The sequence below is a fragment of the Papaver somniferum genome, chromosome 9, assembly GCF_003573695.1.
Source record: "Papaver somniferum cultivar HN1 chromosome 9, ASM357369v1, whole genome shotgun sequence".
Lineage (NCBI taxonomy): Eukaryota > Viridiplantae > Streptophyta > Magnoliopsida > Ranunculales > Papaveraceae > Papaver > Papaver somniferum.
Window position 1 is genome coordinate 84,349,519 of NC_039366.1, and position 21,499 is coordinate 84,371,017.

The 21,499-nt window shown below is 36.3% G+C and overlaps 2 protein-coding genes across 10 annotated transcripts; both read left to right on the plus strand.

Moving 5' to 3' along the window:
* Positions 1-223: 223 nt before the first annotated feature.
* On the plus strand, positions 224-14,113 carry LOC113307855 (DDT domain-containing protein PTM-like). Of its 9 annotated transcripts, none has more exons than XM_026556321.1 (14): positions 224-1,697; positions 1,813-2,427; positions 3,279-4,347; positions 4,596-4,884; positions 4,984-5,108; positions 5,209-5,663; positions 6,876-6,904; positions 7,579-8,244; positions 8,564-9,908; positions 10,425-10,653; positions 10,744-10,800; positions 10,906-11,850; positions 13,187-13,573; positions 13,695-14,113. In XM_026556321.1, exons 1-9 carry the CDS (start codon positions 409-411, stop codon positions 9,367-9,369), a joined length of 5,343 nt encoding a protein of 1,780 aa, XP_026412106.1. In that variant the 5' UTR covers positions 224-408; the 3' UTR covers positions 9,370-9,908; positions 10,425-10,653; positions 10,744-10,800; positions 10,906-11,850; positions 13,187-13,573; positions 13,695-14,113. The 9 variants fall into 9 exon arrangements, with proteins under 9 accessions (XP_026412106.1, XP_026412105.1, XP_026412108.1 ...); XM_026556320.1 differs by having other exon boundaries at positions 10,425-10,468; positions 10,548-10,800; XM_026556323.1 differs by lacking the exon at positions 10,744-10,800 and having other exon boundaries at positions 10,425-10,468; positions 10,548-10,743.
* LOC113312226 (protein EARLY RESPONSIVE TO DEHYDRATION 15-like) lies at positions 13,216-13,912 on the plus strand. Its single transcript, XM_026560981.1, has 3 exons — positions 13,216-13,573; positions 13,695-13,800; positions 13,900-13,912. The coding sequence occupies exons 1-3, from the start codon at positions 13,216-13,218 to the stop codon at positions 13,910-13,912; spliced, it is 477 nt and encodes a 158-aa protein (XP_026416766.1).
* Positions 14,114-21,499: the final 7,386 nt, after the last annotated feature.

Below are 21,499 nucleotides of genomic sequence, written 5' to 3' on the forward strand. Positions count from 1 at the left end.
TAGTAACGACGTTAGTAGTGGTTTTGGTATCTTTATTTTTCATAGATTAGGCGTTGCTATTCAAAAAGGTGTTGGAGCCCAGCTTGTTGGTAGGTTACCAACCAAAAGCTCTGTATAATGTTTATTAATTGTGTAATCATAAAGAATAAAAAGATAATTAATAAATTTGTCAGTATAATAGTTAAAAAAAAAAAAGAAAAAAAAAACTTTCCCTATTTTCTCTCATCTGTTTGGGGCGTTACTGGATCTTATCCTGCGCACTCTCTACCTCTCCCCAAATCAAAACACGACTTTATAATTTTCCATTTTTCGGTTCATTTCCATTTAAGTTCGTATTTCGTTTTTCACCTCGATATATAATAATATTACTGCTTATGGAGTCTGCTGATCCAGTTTTCTTGGAAGAAAATGGAGTTGGTGGGTAAGGCAGTGAAGAAAGAATTTCTAGGGTTTGGGATCTTTACTGGTGTAGTAAGATCTTTTGACCCGAATTCTAGGTTATTTCATATTGTCTATGAAGACGGAGATTCTGAGGAAATGGAATTCGCAGAAGTTTCTCCGATTATTGTAGAAGAAGAATTGAAGGAGTCTTTTGGCAGTGAATTGATTCAGACGAGAAAACGGGTACGGGAAGAGGAAGAACACGATTTAATTGAAGAACAAACCCAAGTTAATGACGGGCGTAATCATGAGGAATTTTCGGAATCCCTAAATAAGAAGGTATGTTTAGTAGGTGAGAATTCCATGGTTAATGTTTCTGTTGATGGTAATGCAACTGATAGTGTAGTTTGTATTCATGATTTGAATGAAAATTTGAAGCTGAGAGAAAATGGTTGTGTTGATTTGGGTTTGAATGAAAATGATGTGAGAGATAGTGCTGATGAGTTTGCAAAGAGAGACAATGATTTGAATTATGATTTAGGTTTCTTGGAAGAAATCCAGACAAAGGAATTTAAGGTTGATGAGGATTTTATGAATATTAGGTCAATTGGATTTTCTGAAGTAATCCAAGAGAAGGGTAGTATTGATTTTGGTGAGTATGTGAAGGGAGATGCCGAAGTTGACAGTGAGGAGGATATTGATTTAGGTGGTATATCAAAAAGAGGTGATTCAGTTGATTATGAAATTAGCAGAGCAACTATTAATAGTATTGTTAAATTTTACCCCAAGACTGTTGAGGAGCGGGGAGGTTTGGATAGTGGTTATAAGGAAGAACCTAGAAGTAAGAAAAGGAAAAAATCCTCTGGAAATACGAAGGCTACAACAGAGATGGTGCTCAGAAGGAGTTCTCGTAGAACTAATTCCACTTATTCGCTTCAAAATGTCTTGATGGTGGAAGAATCCTCGGCAGTAGACATATCTCCTGACACTGATAAGATATCCGAAGGCTTACACACAGAAGGATTCGCAGAGCAGAACCTTATACCTTCAAAAATGGAATTGCCACTTTCGTCTAAAAATTTGAACCTAGACGAAATTCATATCCTCGATTTTTTCTCGGTTCATTCCTGCTTAAGGTCATTTAGTGCTATATTATTCTTGAGTCCCTTCAGTTTGGAAGCTTTTGCTGCAGCGGCGAATAGCAAGGTCCCAAATTCCCTTATTGATTCCATTCACGTGTCTATTTTGCGAACTCTGAAGTTGCAGATGGAGTTCCTTTCTAGCGAAGGATCTCAATCTGCTTCCAATTGCTTGAGGTATCCATTTTCTTCCAGAGTTTCTTCTCTCCTTATAATCTGGCGGGATCTCTAACTGTTTTGGCTTATCGGCATGTGTGTAGTTTTGTCTAAGCGTATTATGATTTTCTTGTAGGAGTCTTAATTGGGAATTGTTGGACTTAGTTACTTGGCCTGTTTACATGGTTGAGTACCTATTGATTCATGGCTCAGAATTAAAACCTGGTTACGAGCTTAGTCGTTTGAAGCTCTTGAACAGCGATTACTATAAACAGTCTCCAAGCATAAAGCTGGAGATACTTCGTTGTTTATGTGATGATCTACTTGAGGCAGAGGTCATAAGGTTGGAACTCAACAGAAGAAATGTAGCGTCTGAGAACGATGCTGATATTGACCGCATTTCAAACAGTGAGAATCACAAGAAGAGGAAACATCCAGTGAATGGATTGGGTAGTTCTGGCTTGACGGAGGTGATTGTTGATGAAACCAATGACTGGAACAGTGATGAATGCTGTTTGTGTAAGATGGATGGGAGCTTAATATGTTGTGATGGTTGTCCGGCTGCTTATCATTCAAGGTGCGTAGGGGTTGTCAAGGATCTTTTGCCAGAAGGTGATTGGTACTGCCCGGAATGTGTGATGGACAAACATTATTCATCGATGAAGTCATCAAAGTCTCTTCGTGGAGCAGAGCTGCTGGGTGTAGATCCATATGGGCGGCTATTTTTTTCCAGCTGCGGTTACCTATTGGTGTAAGTCAATTGTTTAGAATGTTAATTATTTTTCTTCCACTCATCATAAAATATGCCACCTAGCATCTACCTAAGGCAGTTCTTGGGTGTTATTATCCTTGATATATATGTTATATAAGATTGTTTCTGCTTTCTTGAACCCATTATTGAATTTGGTTTGCTCATTCTGGAAAAGTCTTTTTTTTTTTTCAATGTAGCTTTCTGTATTCAGAAAATGCCTAGCTCTCCGAATATCCTGTTGGGCACTATCTGTATTATTTATTCTTTTCATTACTATTTTTTTTTCTTCAAGTAAAGTCTGTGTCTCCTTCTTTTTTTTGTCTTCCTTGGCTTTTATAATAAAGTTTTTTGCTTGTTATTGTTATTACTTTTTTTTTTGATAAAGTAACATAAGCGTGTTTTTCTTGACCCATATATAAAAATAACTAATTTTGCTTCTGCAATGAGATAACTCAGTTGCTTCGCAAGACTAGTACAATTAATGATAACTCATATTTTTGTTCAAGTTATGAAACATGTGACTTCTTAAAACTAGTTATACAAGAAAAATTCACTATGCGTGTTGCAACACTTTGACATACTAGGCATTTCAGTGTGTAATGGTGTATGCGTCACATGCTTTGTACCAGTATCAATGAGTCCAATAATAGACATCACACATAATGATGTTCCTAAGAGAATTAATGAGTGTCCTCTATATTACTCTGTTTCTTTTTAATTTGAAAATTTGTTAGCAGTCATTTTATTCATAGAGATTTGTCTTGTTTTTCCTTGTTTTTCTATCAGCATCCAAGTCTTGTTTGCTTGTTTCAGACCCGACTGGAATTTTTCACATGTTTTTGTATTTGCAGGTCAGATTCATGCGAGACAGAATCGTTTTACTATTATTACCACAGGGATGATTTAGATGCTGTTATTGAAGTTTTGAGGTCATCATCTACTCTTTACAGTGGCATAATAAATGCAATCTCGATAAATTGGAATACTCCTTTTGATTCAAAAGCAAAAGATCGTTTGAATTTTCAGACTCCCACTGTTCACAGAAACCTGATTGTGGATAGTAAACCGAAACCAAGTGAAATTTCTGCCACGAACAAAGTTTTGGATGGTCAGAGCTGCAAGGTTTCTTTGCAGTCTATTGGAAGCCCAGTTTCTTCAGTAGCAGTCCAGGTTAAGGATATGACAAGACCTATTACGAACTCTGAAGGCTCCACTGAAATATCACAAGGTGTTGAAGGCATTCAAATGCCTGTGAAGAATGAGACAGATTGTTCCAACTACTCTTTTGAAGATCTTAACTACACTGGATCCTTGGAAAATGCTACTCCCAATATTGGGAATCATTCTTTGGAGCCTGCTGCTTCTGCTGTTGAACAAAAACAGAATACTGTAGCTGCAGTTCCTGCATCAGCAAACATGGTGTTTGAAGATGATTTCTATGTTAACTATTATAGTTTGGCACATATATCTGCCTCCATTGCTGGACAGTTATTATCTAAATCTTCAGAAAGCATACCTCAGGACCTAAAGAAATCCGATGAAGAGATTATTGCAAAACAGATGAATCTCATTTCTAAAAATATGACTAGGTTTAGTTGGTCAAGCATTTATGGACTGCCCATGGATGCTGAGAAAGAAAGCTGCGGGTGGTGTTTTTCTTGCAGATCTACCGATAGCGAGGATTGCTTGTTTAGCATCACCACTAAACATTCTGTTGCAAAAGGCTTTAGGACCGAGTTTTCTTCAATAAAAAATAACGAAAGCCATCTAACTACTGTCATACATCATATCCTTTCCATTGAAGAACGTTTATCTGGTCTACTTTCGGGTCCGTGGCGTAATCCACATTACAGCAAGCATTGGCGTAGAACTGTTACCCAGGCATCCAGTGTTGCATCATTGAGAAATCTGTTAGTTAGTGTAAGTATTTTTTATTTTAATTCACAAGCCCTCTTTCTTAATCTTTAATGAGTCGATTGCATTCTGGGCTGTCTGTTTTGAATAAAAAGTGCCTGTAATCAATTTTACGTCTATAATTGATTATTTTAATGATTATTGTATGAAGATTTATAGTTGTATTTGCCTTCGGTTTGTTCCAAACCACTTTTTTTGAATCACCATTCTCATACTTGTGTTATTGACTCGTTGTTGCAACTCGGAATCTGCAGGTAGAGTCCAATTTGCGTCATATCGCGCTTTCAGCAGATTGGTTCAAAGTGGTTGATTCTGTTGTTACAATGGGGTCTGCTTCTTATGCCATGACCAAAGGTCAGGTGTCTTCTTCAAAGAATGGGGGTGGTAAAAAGCGGGGCAAATTGTCACTTACTGGTACCAATTCAACTGTAAATGGTGGGGGCCGATCAGGCGTATTCTGGTGGAGGGGTGGGCGAGTTTCACGTCAAGTGTTTCACTGCAAGATCTTGCCTCAGTTCTTGGCAGTGAAGAGTGGCCGGCAAGGTCTTTTTTCTTTCCTTACTTTTCATGAAGGAAAAGCTAGTAGCAGTTCTGGTCAAATTAATTAAGGGTTTCTTAAAGTATTTATTTTAAATTCTGCAGCTGGCTGTGGTAAAATTCCGACTATTTTGTACCTTGACAATTCGGAATCTGCTAGGAGAATCAGATATACTGCTTGGAGAGCTGCTGTAGAGATGTCAACGATCGTGACACAGCTTGCCTGCCAGGTAAAAGAACACCATTTATATATCCAAAAATATTCTCCGGTACATGTCAACCACCATGACACAGCTCGTCTGTTAACTTTAACTTCGTCACTGCTGTCAGGTTAGGGAATTTGACTCGAACATTAGGTGGGATGAGATTGAAAATGCTCAACTTTTATCTCTTATAGACAAGAATTATAAAAAATCATGGAGGCTGTTCAAGAAGGTTACTATCCGAAGGAAGTGCGTCGAAGGAGCAAATGTGAAATATCTGCTTGATTTTGGCAAAAGAAGAACTATTCCTGATTCTGTTATCCAACATGGAGTCATGCTAGAATTATCTGCTAGCGAAAGGAAGAAGTATTGGTTGGATGAGTTACATGTTCCTTTAAGTATTCTGAAGGCGTTTGAAGAGAAAAAACTTGCTCGCATACACAATAAGACTGACTCTGCAGTGCTTCGCGGAGAAGCTGGTAAATTAATAAAAAGGACCTCCAGAAAACAGGGTCTTTCTTATCTCCTGTCGAAATCGGAAAATCACCAATGTGGACAGTGCAAAAAAGATTTGTTGGTCAGGTATTACCCAATTTTTGCTCACGTTACACTATCTATACTTGTTTCACGAATCCCATGCAACAATATTAAAATATTGCAACCCCCCTCACTAGTAAGATTGCTGATTGTTGCTTACACGCTCAATATCTCAACTGGTTTATCTACACTTGTTTAAATCTTGCTGTTCCTAAGAGCATCTCCAATGCAAGGGGTCAAGGTCTTAGAAAAGCATGCCACATATGATTTAAGACTTTTTACACCACAATTTCATCTCCAATGTAAGTGTCAAGGTCATAAAAGGTGATGACATGGCTAAGTGAGGGTAAAGGAGAAAGTCTAAATTAGACTTTCTTCATGACCTTGGGTCATAGATCCACATCATCATTTTGTCTCTAAATTCAAAGAAAAATGGTTGAATAAGACCTTGAGGATTGGAGATGAATTTTAGCTAAAAACTTTTACCCATCATTTTTTGTCATCTAGCAATAACCCACAAGTAAAATGGTGTACTCCTATGTTGCAAAAGGCGCTAGGCAAGGCGAGGCGCCAAACCTAGCGCCTTTGGCGCCTAAAAAATGGAAAATTGCAGAAATGGGCATTTCTTGGCGCCTTGGGCGCCTTTTCTGCTAGGTGCTAGGCCTGCGCTTAGTGCGCCTTTGGTGCCTAGGTGCCAAAGGCGCTCGCCTTTTACAACATAGGTGTACTCCACCTAGGATGACCTTGACCCTTTGCATTGGCGATGCTCTAAAGCACTTTGGAGAGCAATATGCTGGCGTAGTGCCAACATTTTGTATATGCTAGGCCCTGAGTTGGGTAGGCCTAAACCTGAGTGTGACAGGCTCAACCTGATCGTGAGTCAGATTGAAATAATCGATCCCTGGTGGCAACCTGGCGACTCTGGCTGATTTGTTGAGCTAACAATTGAACCTGGGTTTGCTCTACTATTAGTACTTGTGCCAACGTTTGATTTGTAGGAAAGGCTGAAGAAAATAGACACCAAAGGCATTTTTAAATGTTCTTATTGGATAACTGGAGGAAAGACAGACGATTAACTAATTAAATAAATTTTCTATTTGTTGACCCTTGCAAATTTTTCCCTGTTATGCTCATTAGTTGCATCCTTAAATGCTTCATTTAATAGGCTATGACATCACATTCTATACATGGTTCCCCAAATTGGTCAACAGTGTCTTGTATGTCTCTCACAATCGTCTTTTTTTTTTTGATTGACAGGGAAGCTGTGAGCTGTAATGATTGCAAAGGTAAGCATTTATTCTTCCATCATTAGATGGGATTCTTCATGTTTTCCCTGTTTCTGGATTTGACCATATTCTCTTTGCATCCATATATTATGATCACTTCCTGAAAGCATGCTGATAATTATGCGTACAAGAGGAAAATCACCAGGAACATGGTTTGTAAGAACTGTATGGAGGTAGTAATTGGACAGTAAATGTGTAGACTATAATATTAGAATGCTGATTTTCCTCTCAAAAATAATGAGGACACTTGTTAAAGTTTTTCGTCCACAATGAGGAAATGATTCACATTAACAACAAAAATTTACTTTCCATTCTGTGGCAAAGTCATCATCACAAATGCTATTTGGTGATGTTCATGGGAACCAGTGTTCTGCTAGACTCTTATTGTTGCTATTTTCTTAAAAAATAAATTTGTAGGACTTTCTTGAAGTTTGATTACTGTACAGAATATTTAGGAAGAACACTTTGTGACCATGTTAGTTGCTGCTACTGAATCCAACCATGATTGTTAATGCGGGAGATGATGTGCTTCTTTGATATTTTATTGTCTTTTTAGGTAATTGATAAACGGATATGGTCTTCAAGACTGGTTAATAGTTTTAGTTATTTCAGCATCACTGCTCTTGGTCAAATGAACTATAATGAGTTCTTATTGTTTATATGTTTTTATTCAGGTTTTTTCCATAAAAAGCATTTCAGGAAGCCTAAGGGCAAAAATTCTGCAGATTGTACATATACATGCAACAAGTGCCAGAGCACAAAACATGTGAAAAAACTTGTGAAGAAATTCGTAAAAATTAAAAAGAAAATGAAAAAGGGGAAACCAGTGGCACAGGAGAAAATAACCTCCATATCTGAGCGACCAAGACGTTCTATTCAGAGAGTTAACTATGTCGAATTGCAAAAGAAAGAGCTGGATGGAACCAAAAAGCACACACCAGGTCACCAGAAACAAGGGATCACCAAGAAAAACACACGAGGCCGACCTAGGAAATGGGTCCCAGTGGAACAAAAAATGCAGCCTAAGAAAGTGATCGTGAAGAAGAAAAAACGTGGTCGACCTAAGAAATTGATCACCAAGAAACATGAAGAAGGTAGATCCAAGAAAGTGGTCTGTTGGCCAAAAGGGAACAGAACACAGATTTATCATGCATTCTGGCTTAATGGTCTTCGGTTTTCAAGCAAACCAAATGATGCTCGTGTCATGGATTTTGGGGAAGGAAGACTACTTCTGCCATCTGAAAATCCAAATGCCCTCTCTACACAACCCATTTGTGGTCTTTGCTTGGAAGCAGAATATACATCCAGATTAATTTATATCAAATGTGAAAAATGCCAAGGTATACGAACTTTATGTTCTAATCTACTAGACTTTTCTTTGTGTTTGGGGATTTAGAAACCCTATAGGTTTAAGATTAAAGATGCTTATATTTGCTAAGCATCCTTTGGTAAGATTTAAATTAATCAATAGGTGATAAAAGGTATATGGGGTCCTCTTTTAATTGATTTGTGGCTCTTTTTTATAGAGCAAAATGAGGCCGTGTACTCGGTTTTAGCCTGTAATCATTGTCTTAAGGTTACCAAATGGTTCCTTGGACTGTTCACATGTTCAGGGTTTATTTTCCTTTTGATTTAACTTACTGTTGTCATGTCACGCAGAATGGTTCCATGGAGATGCTTTTGGGTGCAAAGTGGAAAGCACCACTAAAATTATCGGATTCCGGTGTCATAAATGCCGTGAGAGTAGCCCTCCTGTTTGTCCGCATATGATGGACATAGCAATTTCCTGCAATATCAATGAAGGGGAATGTCGTTCCGGAGCTGAATGTGGTGACAAGGAATTGCCTGATATTGATGAATTTTCTAATGGAAAAGATGAAAGACATGAATTTGCTTCCAGTGATGGTTGTCAGGGTTTGGTTCACACTTATGTCCGTAAGCCACGATCAGATACACTTCTTCATTCTAATAACAAGGTTAAAAAAGCACTCGAAGTTCCGGATTCTAATAAGTCGATTGATGAAGAAAAGAATGTCATTTCTCCTGACCAGACTCTTATGGTAAGTGGCGTTGAATCAAAAGAGTGTACCGAGTCTGTCGAAAAGCAGGAATTACATACTGTAGTTCCAGATTCAGGTCATGAAGATCAAAAGGTAGATACGGTTCTTGACTGTGATGATACTCCTTCGTCCCATGCATGTATGGTTGAATCAGAAAATGAGCAGTTTATATCTGTTGGATCACCTCCTGGAACAGTTAATTTATCTTGCACAACTTCTGAGGATGTCATTGAGAAGGAAGCGCCAGTGGTGGGACATAATGAGGTTGAGGATGGTATTGCTATTACACCTGCTAATACAGAGATGCCTTTGGCAGTAGGCTTTGGTGCCCCTGCTGAGTTAATGCAACCCGCATCCCCTTCAACATTAACGCAATCCATAAATACAAGAGGAAATCAAGTGTAGACTCATTATTAACTGTTACAGTAGTTGTGGAGCTCCAGATTATACAGTAGGCTTAAAATCCAGTGGGAACAAGTATTAAACAGAAATACTGTTCATTGAGAATTGCTGATAGAAAAATTTCATATGGGATGGAGATTTCCCATCGAGGATTTCTTTCGTTTTTGGGGGTGGGGGTGGATGTACCAGTAGAGGTCTATTTGATTTTTCTAGCATGGATGCCTTTGAATGCCGTGTTAGGGAAAGCTTGACCACAAGTGGATTGGAATTTCATTGGTTTTATAATGACATTATTTTTTTCCATCATGCTGCAGTCAATTTGTTGTGTAAGTTTCGAGTTCACCCTTCCTGCAACTAATACTTTCCATGTAGAAAAAGTAGCACTCCATATCTTCTCGTTAACTCGTTTGCCAATACATGTAAACAATTTACATGATGCCTGTAGCTGAAACTTGAAGCTATAATATTTTATAGTGATTTGTAAGTTTTTAAGAATTTAAGGAGTCGTCTATGGGGAATCAAGAACTCTCACAATCCACAAGGTACCATCTTATCTCTGACCATGTGTTCGTTTTACATGTTTGGTTCTTGTCTATCTGCTATCTGTTAGAATCTGTTCGGCTGCTTCCAAAGCAGAGATCGGAATACTTCTTTGTTTACATGAGGCATTTTTCGACTACTGTCCTGTATTTCTTGGATCTCCTTTAGCATCCTTTCGGGTGTGTGATATTAATCATTATCCAGTAATTTACTGCAACCATTCTTCATAGTCACAAAAAGTAGTTCTTCAGATGAGTCTCGAGTTCATGACTAAAATTTGCATTTGTTTCACGCGTTTCTTATTATAGCAATGAGTTTCTCTATTCATCATGGTTGTGGGTCTGTCTTGGCATCAAGGAATTGTCTCTGCAGCTTTAGCCACATGTTCATTGCTCCTGGACTATTAGCATGTCCGAACTCAAATTTGGCTATGACTTAGACGAGCATTTTTCTTTTATTTGGCTAACAGCTAGAATTGTAGAGGGGTGGGTTAACATAATTTCGTCACCTGTTTTCAGTTAACACATTGTCCTGGCTGCGTGGGTTGGATTCGTCAAGAGGGGTGGGCTTTTCCACTTTTACATGGTTTTTTATGTTAGTGCAGGGATATCTTCTGAAATTTGAGTGTTAAGCTGCTGCAGTTTCTGTATCAAGGACAGATTTTGATGGAGCGAGACTTTTACAATCACTTGTTCCGCATAATGAGACAGAATGGCATATTTCTCTTAAGATTGTGGCCGTCATAAGGTGCTAGTCCTTTTTCTCTCAACTGTCTCGTGAAGGTTGTTCAAAGCTTGGTACCTTGGAGAATCAGGTTCTGCTCTTCATTCTGCACAGGTGAGGATAATGTTTGTTGTTGTGGTGGATATATGGGATTAAGATTTTATCTCCAAGGTAACTCCAGCTTTACTTGTATAATTCAGTGAACCAAACCACTTTTTTCTTTTGTAAATAGTAGAATCTGATGCAAATTTTAATTTTGTTTGCCGTGTTTTGCAGAAAATGTTGAGCAAAATCGGGGTTCAAGATGGTTCTTTTTGGGTGTGTAGTCAAGATGTCTCTGTCCTGAAAGAGCTTCGATTCAACACAGAAAGGGAGTTCTGCTGTCAGAGTGGGAGAAGATCAAGGAAAACAATGCAATTTTTTTTTATAAAGACAAATATACCTAGTGAAACTGAAGCGTCTCTATAACTATAGAGGTTTCGTTTCTATAACTATAGTTATATACATATATTCCAGGCCTCAGAATGGATCTAGAATACTCTTTCCACAAGCTGACGTTCTCCTTTCCACTTCCCGGCGACCATTTTATTTTCTGTTCTTTCTTGAAAATGCCATTCACAATAGGCAATTCGTGTTTCCCATCCATTTCTCCTAGTTTTCCGCTTCCTGGTCCCCTCGGTTAGGTTAAATAGACTGATTGTCGTGGACAAGAGAATAGACACTGTACTTGGACAGAAAGGAATAATCGGGGAGACATGTCTCGAATTCAGTCTGGACTTGGAGTCGTGAAGAAACGCGTAGTGCAAAGCACGTCGTTTCCAAGTCCTGAGAAACGAAAAAACAACGAAAGACATTGGACTCCGTCGCTTACTTCAGGTCGGTGATTTTCCCATGCGAATACCATTCCTGACGTGTGCGAATTGAAAAGCAAAAGTTGGGTTAGCTGTGTAAACTGGTAACCGGCTGTATAAAGCATCAAAATTTGAAGTCAAATGATAAATGACCTATTAGTGCCCGTCCAACGAAGTGGCTCGGAAGCTATTAGGTTCGGTATTTTAACGAACCAAATAAGGTTCGGATTTATAAAATACTGTTCCGTATATAAATAGTCATTTTTAGACCCTGAAAATTCTCAGAGCATTTTTATAGCGTTTTTGTTCTTCCCGGTGAATTAATTTGATCGCGAAAAGAGATATTTTGTTGCGCTGTTCTTCGTTGAAGGTAACAACAACATCAATTTCTGGAAACAGTTTTGAGTTTAATTGTATGGCTTCGTTTATTATGAATGAAATTTCTGATCCTTGGATTTAAATGAAACTTTTGATGCTGAAAAATGTTGATCCTGATTTAAGCTATCGTTGAAGGAATTTTTAAGTGTTATCGTGGAAGTAGAATCTTGTCTCTAATAGAACTTATCATTTTACTTGATTTGAACATCAGATACAAGTTGTTTGGTTTAACGTGTTTCTTTTTTAGGCGGCAATTCGAATTGTTTGGTTTTAGGTTTAATTCTTATGATCTATGTGATTTTGATCGAGGAACGACTAATATATTGATATATTGGTTGTGATATGGAGGGTTTAATTTTGAAGAATTATTGTAATCTCTGTTTGAAGGAGTTCAGATCTGTCGCTGCAAAGTTATTGGAGAAATAAAATTTAGATCACTTTTGAAAGTTGAGTTTTAACCATGTGATTTTCAAATCAGAAAGCATCTGATCGAGTGTTCTTATATGTTTTTCTCCCTGTGTTAGAATCATTTAGGCTTGTTATCTTGTTTTAACATTTGATTTTTAGATTGTAATTGCTTCACTGGTTTTTCTTATATTCTGAGATAGTATACTTAAAGAAGGATGTCTTTTGTATGTGTAAGATAATAATATGTCTCACTTAACTTGTTTGGCTGTGTTCAGATTTTTTTTTGTTTTTTTGTATTATATAAGGTTTGAGATCACCCAAAACATTAAATTAGGCTATTCATCACTGGTGTTTGGTATACTGGTTCTTTTTTGTTTCTGGTGTTGGCCTAATTTTATGTTAGGTCATATTTCAATTAGGTATTAGTTGTTGATGAAGTTGATTGTTATAAAAATGCTAGATATACTTAGGTTTGGTATATGTTGTGAATGACATGTGCCCTACTCTTTGCTACCAAAATACGGGTCATTACATTCTGAAAAGATTGATATGCTCTCAGCTACATTAGTTAAAACTATTTTGTTTTGAATGTGAAGTTTTTTCTTTTCTCTGTAGTTAGTTATATTTAAAAAATATGAGTTATTTTTCTACAATTAGGTATATTGGTCTGTTGGTATATCTAGTACTTCTTTATGCTGTGTTGCACTAAGAAAAATAATCTTGGACTGTAGTCAGGAAACTACAAACTAATAACCTTTCCAGAGGGAAAATTGAAAATTGAAATTATTGTCTGCTTATGCTAGCATTGTGTTTATGTTGTTGTTGCAATAGCTAAACAAACAGTGGTCATCTATCTATTCCATGTAGCGTTTATGAATGAATTAGCTAATGATCCTTCTTTATTTTTTTTCTTCATGTAGCGCTGGAAAACAAGGCAGATAAACAGGAAATGGTGGCAGTGGTGGCAGAACAAAAATCTTCACTGAACCCAGACGCACCCCTCTTTATTCCAGAGGCATTTCGTCATGTGGAGGATTTTTCTCCAGAATGGTGGGATCTGGTGAAGACCTCAACATGGTTCCGTGACTACTGGCTGAACAGCCAGGAGGAAGAAGAAGGTTATTTTTTTGATGAAAATGATAAAAGCGAAATTGCTCATTTGCTTCCCGAGTCATTTGATCTTGGCATTGATGAAGAAGATGAGTTCCCCAACTTGGAAGCCGAGTTAGATGACATGGTCAGGTCTTCTGAAGCTGAAGATTACAAGAACCAATTAGCTCTTGAAAACAGCAAACAATTGAAAAATGGTAACTAAGGTTTTGTTTATCGTTTATTTGCTTACTAAAAATTCAAGTGTCCTTTTTAGGGTTGATAGAATGTCATGTATAGCATATATCTGAATGGTAGATTTGATTTTTATGGAAACAGAGTTGGAGATTGATGAAGCACAGGCACTAATGAAAAATCTGGGTTTGCAAAAATCATCCCCTAGAGCTAGTTCTAAATCCCCAGTTTACCGTGAGAAGGCGACACAGTATGAAAGTCCTAAATGCAGCAGCAGCAGTCCACGTTTCATCCATCAGCCACGTTAAATAGCATCATCTTGTTGTTATCATTTCCTTTTGGATTGCAGGTCAGCTTACTAAATGATAACGGAGTAAATTAGTTTTTTCAGTTTTCCCTTTTTGTATAGAACTACAAGTTGCAGCTCTTTGTAATTTTCCCTCAATCATGTTAAAATCCGTTCTTACTTTACTGCTGGTAGAAAGATTCCTAGCAAAAACAATGTAAACAAAAGTTTAAAAGTTAAATGAAAAAAAAGAAAGCTTGTTTCAGAAGAAAGCAAATCCTCAGGCTAAAGCACATACTGTTAAGAACTACTGAGGCCTTCCAGTTATTAGGGTTAGAAGTTCTAACCTTAATAACCGGATTCTCTGTATATAGCTTTATCGCCTGAGTGATCGTCAACGAAGGCTGAAGAACAGATCATATATAGGATGTTTGATTACCTCAACAGTAGAAAAGAATAGTCACCAAGTATCTCATACACTGGATGTTTGAGTGACTTCCTTCTGGCGATTAAAAGCCTTATTTTATTTTATTTTTGTTATATCTCAACAGCGGCATCTTGTTGAGTTTTCTTCTCTTCATTTGCTAAAAGCCTTCCATTTCTTTTTTTTTTTTTTTTTTTTTTGATACTAAGAAAATTTATTGATTAATTGTTACTAATGTCTTTCTCCATCTATTTGACAATATCTGGAGATAATGATCATAATGACAATAAGATATTGCTTCGGCGCATTTTTTGGCTAGATTATGAACCATTTTTTGTTAGATTATGAACTAACTTACAAAACCAAAACTTATTGATTACAAATTTGTCTTTAATTGAAAGAAGTAAATCATGATTTAACCAGTGTACTCGTAATTCTTCACTGTGATTCTGTGAAGTGCAGTTTCACAGTCCATTTCAAAAACAACTTGTTTATATTCAAGAGATTCCATCCATTCCACTACCATCAACAAGCTCTACACTCAAAATGTTCAGCTCCAAATTTAGCACCGACAGCACCCTCCATTGGCATACCTTTTACTCTTAGACATTAGATCATGTACCCTCCATTGGCATACCTTTTACTCTTAGATATTAGATCATGTACGAAGGAGATGCCTACCAAATACAATATGACGCAAAGAGATCTCGCCCTTTGGCAGAATAATAAGACTAAGCATACTCAAGATTATTTGATGCCTATTCCTATAGAAGGTTTGGACCTAGTCAGTTTAGTTAGTGCAATCCTTGGGTATAGGCTAGGTGTTCCTTTATTTGCCAAAGATGATCTTTAATCCTGTTGTGGGAATTTTATAGATGTTTTTGGTGACCATGGTACACATTGCGCGCATGAAGTTGGCTTGAAATTTCGCCATGACGTCGTGCATGATACCTTGTCCGATATTTGCTTTCGTGTTGGTGTACAAGCTAAGACAGAGGCTTCCCTTAGTTTCCTTGCTAACGATGGGGGTGAAGCTCGACCTGCAGATATTTTGGTGCTTAATCGTGATAATGGTCGAGACACTTGCTTCGATGTTACTGGTGTTTCACCTTTTACTGGCAATGGTGTGAAGAATTTTTGCCCGGTGTGGCTATTTCTCGTGTTGTCGAGCGTAAGCGCAACAAATATCTTGACATCTGCTCTAGGCATGGTTATTGTTTTGGCACCTTGGCTTTTAGTACTCTGGGCGAGCTTGGTGAAGAGTTTGTTGTTTTACTAAAGAGGTTGAATTTTTTTCTTATTAGGCATGATTCGTCTTCTAAAGTAGGCAATTTTTTGTTTCATAGGGTAGGCGTTACTATTCAGAAAGGGGTTGGAGCTCAGCTTGTTGCTCGACTTCCAACTATTGCTTTGTCTTTTGAGGTTACTTAATTGTAAATTTAACTATTAATAGATAATAAAAAAAATTAAGAAAAATAAAATTAAAAATATATATTGATTTACAGAAATTAAACAAAATTGTTAGTTTGCATAAATGTTGGGAAAGTAGCGACAAGAAAAAATCGAAGAGTTGTAAATTTGGGGTTGTTTTAGATGTGGTGAAATTTTGGGGTGGAATCACCATTTCAAATTATAATTGTTGGTGTCTGGATAATTGTCAACAAATATTATTGTGACTAATAAAAGAATTTAATATTCTTAATTATTATCACGAATACAAAATTTATTAACAGTTATAATTGTTGCACGACTTATCACAGGTGTATCAGTGACCGTAGAAAAAAATTGTGATAAGTTACACTGTGATAAAATCCTGATTTTGGTGTAGTGATTTAACCAACAAAAAATATTGAATTCGAGGATGGTGACGTACCAACATTTTTTAATGAAGATTTTGACGAAGATGATGTATATCTAGTATACGACATCTCTTGTTGTTCATAAGTAAAAATCACCTAGAGCTATCAATTTACAAATCCCAATCCATATAGAAATAATTTTTTTTCCAAACCTCAATCTATAAAAACCTAGAGAGTGAAGCTTGATAAGGTCTTAATCAGTAAGAAAATTAACACAAATCCCTAATTTTTCTTTCACATATGAGAAAGAAAATTTAAATGCTAACTCATAAGTTGATACAAATCGGTATAACTCATAATTAACACACATGTGTAAACGCATCGTGATTTGTATATCAAATTTGATGGTGGTGCGAAAAGATGAGGTACTGGTGGTGGTGGTGAAGGAGGAGGTGGTGGTGTTGGTGGAGGATCAGACGATAGTAATAGTGGATTTCGTTATGGGGTAGGAGGAGAAGGAGGATGAGGTGTGGAGGAGGTGGAGATGGAGGTGGATACAAAGATGGTGTTGATGGAAGAGTAGAACATTACAGTGAGTTTGTGGTTGTGCGAGAGTTTAAAGAGATGGGAAAAGCTAGATCTCAAACAAACAAGTATAAAAGGATGGGATTGGTATTTTTTAAAAAAAAAACTGATCTAATTTAGATCTTTTAAAAAATATGGGGTTTTTGTATCACTTTGGGAATATGGTGTTTTTATATGTCTCAACATATGGTTGGAGTTTTTTTTGTACTAAACTTAGTCACGTTAGGGTTTTATCACATTGTTGTGTTGCCATTATAATATAAATAGCAAAGAAAATTTATGGATGAGAAAGGAAGAATATTTGAAACCAAATGTGTAACATAATACTGTATAGTCTTGACATTCTGAAACAATTTCTGATCTTGTGAAGAATAGTTAAGTTGACAAGTTCCACAAGGGTGAGTTAGTCTTAAAAACAATTTTCTGATTAACACTCCTACCAAATTGAGTTTGCATATGACATTCCACTTTTTTTTGTATGGGTTCTAACAATTAGGAAACCTCGTATCACAGCTAAACCAAACAATGGGACAGAATAATCCATTTCAACAACATCAACAATAAATAATCTGATAGAGTAAATGAATGTGCAATTTAACAAATTATGGCATGAAATTTAGGCAAGACCAAATCTTGCAACACGCACTTAGAGATAAAATGTTGGTTTATTAATAGTAAAAACTGATTTGTGAAAAAAATCTTATCCTATCATCCGAAATATTTTTTATTTACAACAGAAATAAACTAGAAATAAATTTCACAGTCCTTCTGTGAATGAGACTCCTGTCAAAGGTAACCAATCAGAGCCGTTGATGAAAAGATCTACTGTAAATAATTGAGCTTCTTGCAAGGTCATATTATGAAATCATGTCAAGTTTACCCGTTTGTTCACTGGACTTCCTAGCCCGTAGTTGTTATATTCCCCGTAGTATAGCGTACCCAAGGCACGGGGAATCTCGGAATTGGAATTACGAGATTCCCGTAGTCGTTATATTCCCCGTTTGTTCACTGGACTTCTTCTTTGCTGTGGAAGAGTTGCATTCGTTTCGGTTCCAAATTAGAAATTACCAAGGTAAATAACACTAAATAATTTTAGATTTTAGTTGTGAATATAAAGTTTACATGTTTCTAAATGCGTATCATTCAAATATCCTCCTAAAAATTGTTGTTATATTAAGACATATACCAAAAATTGAATACACACAAATATGTATATTTAGGGGAAAGATCCAATGACATGGTTAGAATGACATTGTTTGACATTTCGACGCCATCTTTTTTTATAAAACTCAAACGACAATGAATTTGAAGCTAATATTTCTATGTTATTTTCTATTATAAGTTCTACTTTCCTACTAAAAATGAGTGCTTTCCGAGACGTATAAGGCCTCCGTATACTGCTTATGATTTCAACCGTTGAAGATTAAATGTTGAAATTAAAATTTATAGACGGTGAAGTTCCGTATCTCAAAATGCGTTCATTTTTGTTAAAAGGTAGATCAATAGATATTTATGAGAGGAATCTGCCATAACTATGCCAACCAAATGTCACTCTAACCATGTCATTGGATCCTCAGTTATATATATTATATATGTGTTACATGTGGTAATCACATATAAGATAAAATAAATCTTTCTTGTTGTTATATATTATATTAGCTTCAGGTTGTATTTTTTAAAACAAAACATCATACAATTGTTACCAAATCTGAAATGTTAGCTTATTGTTTTTATTTATTGCTTTTATTTTTATTCTAATGTATATTATTTATATTATTTTTCACATTACTCTATTATAATGTATATGCTCTATTTCGAATTATAAATTGATTATCTGATAGGATTTTCTAATAATCCTTTTTTGTTCTATATATATGTTAGAGCATGGGTCGGTTGAACCCACCAAGCGTTGGTATGTCAAGTTTGGTTGTCATATTTTAGTGAATAAAAACTCATCTAAGAGTCGCTTGATTATGTACTAGAGTCAACTTCGTATAAGTTAGACTAGAAAGTCTAGGAATATGAGACATACAAGTATTACTCGAAGACCTGAATAACGTGAAGAAGTAACAAGCTACAACGACGACATCATCCTTCCTCTTGAGTTTAGTGATATTGACTTGAATTGTTTCATTCCTAACGTATCTTTCAAGTCGTGCTATATTGAAAACATAACTGCGAAGCTGTGAGTGAATATTTTACTCTAGTAGTGAGACATGATCATATGATCATAGTGTTAAGGAATTAGACTACAAAGTATAACGCTTATCTTTTGAACTTCGTAGATATGACATCGACATAATCTTATGAATGTTGTTGTGATTATGTGTATGGGTAAAGGTGAAGATTTCATCCTAGGAAACAATGTTTACATTTGTTTAAAGGAAGTACATTCATGAACTTGTTTTATGAATCGAAAGGGAAATCGCTAGGCTTATTGGTATTGTTATTCATTGTATATCTTTGGATTACCAATATGTGTGAGTTAGTAGAACTGATCATAACTTGTTATGCATCTTGGTATAACTAATCACAATGCCTGACTTATGATTTGGCATGACTAGTTTTGAGTAATTAGTGTAACCGATCCTAAGTAATCACCTGAGATGGTATGATCGATATTTGTAATTGGTGTGACCGATCCTAGTAATTGGTGTGATGGATCACAAAAGAGTGTGTAATCGATCCTTGTAATTGGTGTAACCGGTCGTAGTAATTAGTGTAACCGATCCTAGTGACTTGTGTGACCAATCACAAGCAATACCATGAGTATATGGTAAACGGTCCTGGTAATCGACGTAACCGATCCTGGTAACTGATGTAACCGGTCCTGGTAACTTGTATGGCTGATCACAAGTGTTCCATATTGAAGGTATAACCGATCCCTGTGATTGGTAGAACCGATTGAACCCATGATTGTGATTTTATATTTGATCAATCACATAGTTGTCTTGGAATACAGATGAACCAATTCTAAACTTGTTTGGAAGTGTGATATAATCGATTCCAAGATTGTAAATATGAAAGAGGATTTACAAAGAAAAGATGTCAACATACTTTGAACACGATTAGTAACTCTTATCTTTTATTGTTCAAAGATATTCCTTAACTACTTAAGGAGATCCCAGTCCGAAATAAATTAAGAATATTTTTATTAAGGTTGTTAGTTTTATATGCTTTAATTACCAGCAATTAAAAAAATATCTCTAGAGAATAAAAATTAATAATGTGCATTTACTAATTGGAGATTTTCTATTGAGAGATTTCTAAAATATTGGACAAAGCATTTTCAGGAATTATGAAAACGGATTTGGGAATTTAGTGCATATCTTGAGAATATTTTCGGTTTTGGAAATTCCTTGGTGTCCAAACATCCTTGGTCTATAAATACTCAAGTTTGTATTTCTAGCAAACTATCCTAAGAGCCTGGCAGACTTCATCTTCATGTTGTTTCTGGTGGAGCCGTCTATCCCGAGAGGAAAGTACCCTAATTACGCGAAATCTCTTATGACCGCTCGTTTAAAGATTTTTGTGGGATCAAGAAGCTCTACGAGTACTGTTGGTGGGAATCTAGATAATTACAGTGTTATTATTTTCCGATTTTATTTGTGACTAACGTTTGTTGAACTTTGATTGCACCTAGTTTGTTTATTCTTGAGAATCTTCTCTTCTGATATAAGATTCACTCAGATTAGATCGAAGTGTCGACGGGATCTTTAGAACTGTTTGTAGATCTAAAGACATCTTGTCATAATCCATTGTTAACAGACTCCGTTCTGTGTATGATTGATCACAAGAGATTCAAGTGGTGGTGTGCAGGTTTAATTGAAGATTAAAGAAGATTTGAAGATGCAGAAGATTTCTTATTGGTTTCTCATATCTTTGTGTAGCACAACCCTTGATCGGCTGGGATCCGATTAATATCGGATTTATTCGATTGATTAGTTGCGTGAGATCGGTAACACATAATAGTTTCTTTCTAGATCTATTTTGATTGTTACAAATTTGAATCTTTTACATAGGTAATAGAGATTGGATTGATCTAACCAGGCAAAGGAGTTTAATAGATTAAACGGAAGATCCTTTGCATACGACTTGAGATATCTTATCTTAAAGAATCAATAAAGTTGTTGAAAAAGCGGGGATCTAACAACACCACCCAATATTTCGCTTAGCAATCTGTATGGACTAAATCCGAAATACTTTCTAGAGAATCAACTAGACAGTCAGACTCAATCTAGGTAAAAATATCTCAAGGAGTTAATATCTCTCTCTTGTTTTGATTTACTCAAGCTAATAGAAATCAGCGATTCTTAATCAAACACAAGGAATAACTTGGACGGTACCAAAGACCAATGTCCAAGGATCAATCAATGATAATTAAACAAAAGGTTGGAATATACCAATTGATGATCTACACGCACAACCTGTATTATTTCAATTATAAAGATAAACAATATAATGCGGAAACTGAAATAACACAGACACCAAAAATTTTGTTAAAGAGGAAACAACAAATGAAGAAAAACCCCGGGACCTAGTCCAGATTGAATACACACTGTATTAAGCCGCTACAGACACTAGCCTACTCCAAGCTAACTTCAAACTGGACTATAGTTGAACCCCAATCAGTCTCCCACTGATCCAAGGTACAGTTGTACTCCCTACGCCTCTGATCCTAGCAGGATACTGCGCACTTAATTCCCTTAGCTGATCTCACCCATAACTAAGAGTTGCTACGACCCAAAATCGCAGGCTTTAACAATAAACAAATTTGTCTCACACAGACAAGTCTATCAAAGGATCAATCTGTCTCCCACAGAAAACCCTAAAGTTTTTGTTCCGTCTTTTGATA

Bases quoted from the DNA above. Each gene is read 5' to 3' on its own strand.
- LOC113312226 (XM_026560981.1), top strand. From the start codon at position 13,216: ATGGTGGCAGTGGTGGCAGAACAAAAATCTTCACTGAACCCAGACGCA. The intron at 13,574-13,694 runs GTAACTAAGGTT...TTATGGAAACAG, and splicing joins CAGCAAACAATTGAAAAATG to AGTTGGAGATTGATGAAGCA.
- LOC113307855 (XM_026556315.1), top strand. From the start codon at position 409: ATGGAGTTGGTGGGTAAGGCAGTGAAGAAAGAATTTCTAGGGTTTGGG. The intron at 2,428-3,278 runs GTAAGTCAATTG...TTGTATTTGCAG, and splicing joins AGCTGCGGTTACCTATTGGT to GTCAGATTCATGCGAGACAG. The intron at 8,245-8,563 runs GTATACGAACTT...CATGTCACGCAG, and splicing joins CAAATGTGAAAAATGCCAAG to AATGGTTCCATGGAGATGCT.